This window comes from Leuciscus leuciscus, assembly GCF_965113295.1.
Source record: "Leuciscus leuciscus genome assembly, chromosome: 4".
Classification (NCBI taxonomy): Eukaryota; Metazoa; Chordata; class Actinopteri; order Cypriniformes; family Leuciscidae; genus Leuciscus; species Leuciscus leuciscus.
In genome coordinates this window covers 1759676-1767175 of record NC_138728.1, presented here as the reverse complement: position 1 = coordinate 1767175, position 7500 = coordinate 1759676, and the positions used below count along the sequence as shown (strand labels likewise).

At 37.2% G+C, this 7500-nt stretch overlaps 1 protein-coding gene across 5 annotated transcripts in view; it reads left to right on the top strand.

The window, feature by feature from the left end:
• LOC309496737 (uncharacterized protein) overlaps nt 1-5038 on the top strand; it is a 103672-nt gene extending 98634 nt beyond the window's left edge. For 3 of the 5 annotated variants that reach the window (XR_014205197.1, XR_014205198.1, XR_014205199.1), the window contains 2 exons: nt 1339-1445; nt 1574-5038. Coding sequence is in view for 1 of the 5 variants with exons in the window: in XM_082166877.1 (XP_082023003.1) it covers nt 1339-1445; nt 1574-1661; nt 1974-2013 (235 nt within the window). In the remaining 4 variants the exon portion in view is untranslated. The remainder of the gene's footprint in view (nt 1-1338; nt 1446-1573) is intronic. The other 2 variants (XR_014205200.1, XM_082166877.1) reach the window with 2 other exon arrangements.
• The last annotated feature ends 2462 nt before the right edge of the window (nt 5039-7500 follow it).

The window sequence follows — 7500 nt, the reverse complement described above, 5'->3', positions numbered from 1 at the left end:
GATACATCATGCTTATTTAAATGATGTATACAGTTGTACATAATAATACATAATGTTCCATTTGAACTAAGATTACAAGTTTCAGATGAATTTACAGGTTTCAATATTCATACTATGTTTACATATGACTCAGTAAAGCACTGACATTCGGTTCTGTTTATTTAATGAATCATACTGTGATCGTATTATTCAACGCACTATTATTATGTTTGAGACATCAACCACTGGTCGATGACCATAATGTTTGTATAAACTGTAGGGAACAACTGGTAAAATGTACATCTAGGTCATAAAAAACGTAATATTTTCTTCTCAGCATGTCAACAATTGTCCGTGAGTGAAATCTCCTCCCATCTGTTGTCTGATTGGCCTTTCGCAAGTATTCCTGGGTAGTTAAAGTGCGTGGAGCCTGCATCTATGCGGGCTTCGTGGAAGACCGCTTCAAGGGTACATAGGGGGCGCTGCTGAGCACACTTCAGAGCGGTAAAATGCTGAGTGGGACGGCGTACGGTCTCGTAGACTCGGCGAGCACGCGCAATTTAAGTTCACGAGACCGAAAGTCCACATGGAGTGCGCCATTTGGGACAGGGCCCATGATGCCCTCAAACGACTTGCAGACTGTCTGTGAGGTAAACTAAACTAAACGCTATTGGCTATTTGAAAAGGGGGCGGAGCCATCCAATATGTCCCGCCTTAACTTCCTGTTTCAGTGGAAATAACGTCAACGCATCGAACAAAGATGCCATTCCAAGACACTTCAGTGGGACGTGATCATTCTTCAAACATAAGAACGTTACTTTTGAATGTTCTCTGAGCGTTCTGAAACAAGAACGAACATTCTATTTAGGTCACTGGAAGAACGTTTGTTCCCTCCCGTTTTTCCCAGGATTCTCCCGTATTTTACCTGGCTATCCCGCTATCATCCCGTTTAAATATTTTCCCGTATTTCCCCCGTATTTTTTATCTTTCTATAAAAAATACGAAATAAAAAAAAAATCCCACTGGGTGCAAACTAGTTAAGCGGAAATCCCGCCCTGCAGCTAATCTCATTGGTTAAGGTTACAATGACGGGTAGGTTTAGGGATCAGTGTCTGGTGTAGGAAATCCGTACTGGGATTCACATGACCAATAACATCTTTAGAATTCCCCCTAAATACCCCCCCCCCCCCCCTTATTTTCAAATCCCAATGTTGACAGGTATGGAAAGAGCCTTGCCAGAACATTCCATTAGCTGGGATTCAGTGTTCACTGTGTGCTGTGCAGTAACCAGTCCACTAGTGTTGAATTCTACTCTTACTCTGCAATATTCATGTAATAATATTCATCCTACTATTCCAGTGGGCATTCAGAGGTCAGCGAGAGGAACCCGGCTGCGCTGAGAAACACAAACTGTTTCTCTTTCTGTCAGAAAACAAGAGTGATGAGAAGCAGCAGGAGAGCTGAAGGTCTGCATGTGTTCCAGAACGCTGCCTCCTGCTGGACACACACACACACACACACACACACACACACACACACAGACGGTCTGGAGGAGGTTCATGAGTGTGTCTCATTATCCCCGTGTGTTCCTCAGAGGAGCGTGGGCGAGAGAGGCCGTCTGCAGAGGAACATCATGAGGATCGGTGTGTGTTTGATGGTGTTTCCTCAGTGCTTGTCTGCTGGTGAGAGCGCATTTAGTTTCAGTTGTTGCATCCGCAGTCCTGACTGATGCATATTGCACACAAAATATGTAAATCACCAGAGCATTTCTCAATTTAAACCATCTCCAGAGAGCAAGATATCCGGTTAATATAACAAAAATGTGTTTGCAAGGTACCAGGATCACATAATGAGCAAGATTTGTGAATGAATCGTTATTTTGGATTAGGCGGTTCACGAAACGGTACTGAATTATTCATGCAAAACTTTTCAGCCCAAAAAAAAGTACATTTTTGCATGTTAATGCAAATTATATTTAAGTGAAAAGTGTGTAGCTTTTGTGGCCTCCAGAGATGTGATGCTGGAGAAGACTGACATGCATCGCTCATGATGAAAGCGGGAGCTGTGATCGGCTCGTAATGAGGTTGTCGCGCACAATCAGAGCTCACATCTACCAATCCCCTGCGGCCGCTGAGCTGGACATGACAGCAGTGATGGATGATGGGAGAAAACATGGCCTTATGGGAGTGACAACAGGAGGTCAGCTGCTCCATCTGATCAGGTTTGAGTCTGACACATGTGAACTGAACATCTCATGCAGCGAATCACATTACAGCCACACGGAGACCGATGAGAACAACGTACAGGGATCGTTTTATTACATTTAATACCAAAAATACCAGCTAACAAGGAACGTTCTCAGAATGTTCTGGCAAGGTTCTCTTAAAGTTATGAACAAACGTTCTCCCATCAACGTTAATAAAATGTTCGTTCAAAGTTATCTGGTCTTTTAAAAAAAAAAAATTCTGAAACGTTTTAGTTGTACGTTTTTTAAACGTTGCTACTTGTTTCTTTACTTTACTTATTATCCCTGAAAATTGTCTCTGGCTGTACAGTACATATACATCACCACATAAATACACATAAAAAAAATTGAAAACCTTGCAATACACAATTTTTTTGAATTCAGGATGTTCGGAGAACATTTAAAACTAGCGTTCCCATAATGTTTGCTGAATGTTTTAAAAAGTCTATGCTGCGAACTTCACATACTTTTGAAAACGCAGCGTTTAATTGATCCTGATGTAAACATGATGGATTTTCTTCTTCCATGAGGGGGTTTGGCTTCGCAACGGCGACGTATCCAGACAGATCGTTGCGACACCAGTAGAATTCAGCCAATCAGATGACGGCTTCAAAACTAGTTTTGTGTGCCTTATGCATGAGACGTTCAGCCAGCGGTCCGTGGTCGTGACACATCTGAGGCTGAGATTACATGTCATGTGAACATTAACCAACATCAGAGAACGGCAAACATGCAAATATGTTACTTTTTGTGTTACAATATTTCGTTACTCCTTAAAGAATCAACTAACTGTTACTTTTTATGAAGAGTAATGCATTAGGTTACTTTTGCGTTCATTTTTCTCATCTGGGCTGGGCTTGCATGTTTGTTTTTGAATAATAATAATAATAAAAAGTTATATTTTCGGGAAATGTAAAGGCCCTTTCACATTAAAAGTGAAATGAATATAAGCCTCAGGCTGGAGGAAATGCCAGTACAGGAGAGGTCAGTAAATGGGAAACTTACTTATTTGAAAAACTTTTTTGTAAATTTAAAAGTAATGTCTTACTTCACTTGTTACTTTTTTTAAAAAGTACACTCAAAAAAATGAATTTTTGCCTCGTGTTAAATTTAAAATAAGCAAAAGTTTTAGCAAAAGTTGTAACACAATTGTTAAATATTTTGTCACAACTTAATTTAATTGTGTTCAATCAACCTAATATTTAAAACTGAAGTTTACTTATAATTTGTGTGAAAACTACATGAATCATTTTTGTTGACAACTAACTGGGCAGTGGATCTGTAGTTCCCAGCATGCTTTGCAAGGGACTGCATTAGGAGGGTAAATTTAGGGATTAAAGTGTTATTTTATGTGTTTTTCCTGTAAATGGAAAGATGTTGTTAGTTAATGTTAGTGTTTAATATTCAGTTATGTTAGAAACTTAGAGGACTTTCTGTAATGTTTTTGAATTCATTTTCGTGGAAAACTTTTCCTTAATTTAATCAAGTTCATTCAACAGCTTATTTTTTTTGAGTGTAACTTGTAATTCGACACCCCCAACACTGGTTGTTAAATGATGGAAATATTAACTTAAAATCTCCAGTAAGTGTTTTAGGTCAAAGTTTGGGAATCTCTGCATTACAGGATAGCTGAAGTTTATAATTGCCTGCTTCAAAAGCAAAATGTTTCATGTTTTCCCGACCTTCGTCATTCTACCGTTTAAATGAAATAACTCCGTTCTGCTGCAGTTTGGACATAATTACAGGAAGACACGCCTGAATCTCCTCTGAGATGTCGCCATGATCTTCCCTCTGGATGAAGATAACAGCCGTTTAGAGCAGAATTGTTCTCATTTTTATATTCAAATATGTTATTTGCCCTGTGTGATAAAGCTGGTCTTCGTTCAGGCTTGCAGCCGGTCGGTGAGAAGAGGAGGAACAGGATTATTTCACATGCTGTCAGATACCAGAGTGAATTTATATGGTGCCATTATTATTTTTAAGGCAAGACGCTATATGTTTTTTCATGCACTGGACAATTTTGAGATTTTTGGTTTTCATGACACGTTGTTTCAGAGTAGCGGGAAGAGAATATCCACAATGCACATTTAGAGTTTATTTTATTTGCATATGTAGATTTCAATCAGTTTCTTTACAAACTTCACAGTTTCATTCATATCTATATTCTAAATGTTCGTTCATATATCCTTCACCTGATTTATAGAACATTTTATTCTTTTTTTTTTTTGGCTGTTGCCAGTATTTTCTGATTTATCGAGTGATTAAAAAAGAGAAAAATCCACTGTGTAAATTTTTTTTACTTGTATACCACAAAGAATTTTTGAACCAATGTTCTGATCTCTGTCCTGCAAGTTTGTGCATATTTAATGTGATAATGCTTTATTTGCATATTTAAAGTGATGGTTCGGAGTAAAATCAACCTAGGGTCCTTTGCACCATGACCTCGAGCCAAACACCCCCCAGAAGCCTTTTTCCCCTTGGTCAGACATTATTAAAGTTAGAGCTTATTTAGAGATATCAGCCGGATGGTTTAGTGCAGGCGCTAATGGATCCAAGGCTGTATCTGGTAAATTACCGCACTAATAATGCCCAGAATGGTACCAAACTTCTACAGTAGTACAAACAGGTTCTGTACTCATAAAACGAGGCATTGGAAAGTTTGTAAGTACATCAGGAGTTTATTTAAATAACACTTGCCTGACGGCTAATGCTACCGCTAACCCGGACGTCAACGTCACTTCAGTGGTTTGGAAAAAGCAAGTAAAAGTCCTTATATAGTTATATAGTAATATATAGTAAAAGTCCTAAAAAAAATTCCGAAGTATTGACAACTTAGTGTTAACTAATAATTGTTGCAAACTGGTACTTACAAGTGTTATTTAAATAAACTCCATATGTACTTACAAACTTTCCAATGCCTCATTTTATGAGTACAGAACCTATTTGTACTACTGTAGAAGTTTGGTGCCATTCTAGACATTATTAGTGCGGTAATTTACCAGATACAGCCTTGGATCCATTAGCGCCTGCACTAAACCATCCGGCTGATATCTCTAAATAAGCTCTAACTTTAATAATGTTCGACCAAGGGAAAAAGGGCTTCAGGGGGGTGTTTGGCTCGATGGTGCAAAGGACCCTAGGTTGATTTTACCTCGAACCATCCCTTTAAACATAACATTTCAGAAAACTTGCAATTCTTTAAGTAATCAATCAATCAACTAGAGAAGTATATCTTCAATTCAAACCCTTGTCTTGCCTTAAGTTAGCCTATGCATTTGAATATTTGGTCTTTGCATTAAAAAAGTTGTTGTTCAGCACAAATCTTTGCTAACAGTGTGTCAGTCCTTACAGCACATGCATGAGCTCCTGATGGCGCACACATGAAGCCTGCGGTGGCCTCGCGAGACCCTCATAAACCCAGATGCTGAATGTCATTATCGCCTCGTGCTTGTGTAACACAGCTAATGTGCGGCGAGCAGGTGCTCTCAAGGGCTTCACTGAGAAACCTGCCATCCAAGCACTGCTTTATAACCCTCCTGACAAACACACACTCCTCTATAGATGTGTTTGTCCTCTAGCTAGATTGGTTTTCCTTTTGAGAGCTTATTTCATGCAATAATAGTGTCATGCCGCGCTGTCGTCGTCTATATTTCAGAATGTGGGAGGTTAGGTGGTGTGGCAAGCCGTTTCGACTTTTAATCATTCGCACGATATGAATTTGTGATTCATTTTTCGCAGGTTAAAATGCTACTTCTTGGCATCCAGAACTGAATTTTTTACTAGTAACAATGGCAATTTTTGATATCAGGAATTGCTTTTCCACTAGTAAAAATTAAAGTTAATTTTTTTAATCAACAATGTATGGAAGCTTGTTTCCGCCACAGAGTGAAAAATAAAAAAGGTAATTGAGACTTTTCAATCTCACAATTCTGACTTTTTATCTCAGAATTACATGATATAAAGTCGCAATTGCAGGTTATAAAGTCAGAACTGCGTGATATAAAGTCAGAATTGTGAGATATAAAGTCAGAATTGGGAGATATAAAGTCAGAATTGCGAGATATAAAGTCAGAATTCTGACTTTATATCTCGCAATTCTGACTTTATATCTCGCAATTCTGACTTTATATCTCGCAATTCTGACTCCATATCTTGCAATTCTGACTTTATATCTCGCAATTCTGACTCCATATCTTGCAATTCTGACTTTATATCTCGCAATTCTGACTTTATATCTTGCAATTCTGACTTTATATCTCACAATTCTGACTTTATATCTCGCAATTCTGACTTTATATCTCGCAATTCTGACTTTATAACTCGCAATTCTGACTCCATATCTTGCAATTCTGACTTTATATCTCGCAATTCTGACTCCATATCTTGCAATTCTGACTTTATATCTCGCAATTCTGACTTTATATCTCGCAATTCTGACTTTATAACACGTAATTGCGACTTTATTTATAATTGCGACGAGATGTAAACTCGCAATTGTGAGATAAAAAGTAGAAATTATCTTTTAAAATTTTTAATTCTGTGGCGGAAACAAGCTTCCATAACAATGACATCATCACTCGCAGAAATATGAATTCTTAATATCAAGAATTAAATTTCAACTAGTAAGAACTATAATTCTTGATCATTGTATTTTCGCTAGTTAAATGTCACCATAATCTGCCATTCAAATTCAACTGTTGATATCAAGAATTGATTTCTTAGTTGAAATTCCAGTTTCACACACCAGAAATACAATTCTTACTAGTAAAAATCATAATTTTTTAATATCAATAATTACTTTGTTACTGGTAAAATTTGAATTCCTGATATAAAGAACTTTTTCACTAGTTTAAATGTTAATTCTTGAGATCTGTAAATGTATTTCAACATGTTACTTACATTCGTGATATCTGATATCTGAAAATGTATTTCTGATATTAATAATTAGGAGAGTAATCTCAGATATCTAAAATGGCTTTCTTGCTATAGCAACAATCACATTCATGATATCAGAAATTAGCATTGTCACAAGTTACAATCGAATTATTGATATAAAAAATGAACATACTCGTAGCAATTCAGTTGTCGATATCAAGAACAGACATTTGCACTAGTAATCACGTAATTATTGATATCAAAAATAAAGATTTTTACTAGTAAGAATTATATTTCTGATATGTGAAACGGGAATTTAAACTAGTAAGAAATCAATTCTTTATATCAACAATTGAATTTGAATGGCAGATGGTGACATTTAACTAGTGGTGATGTTATTG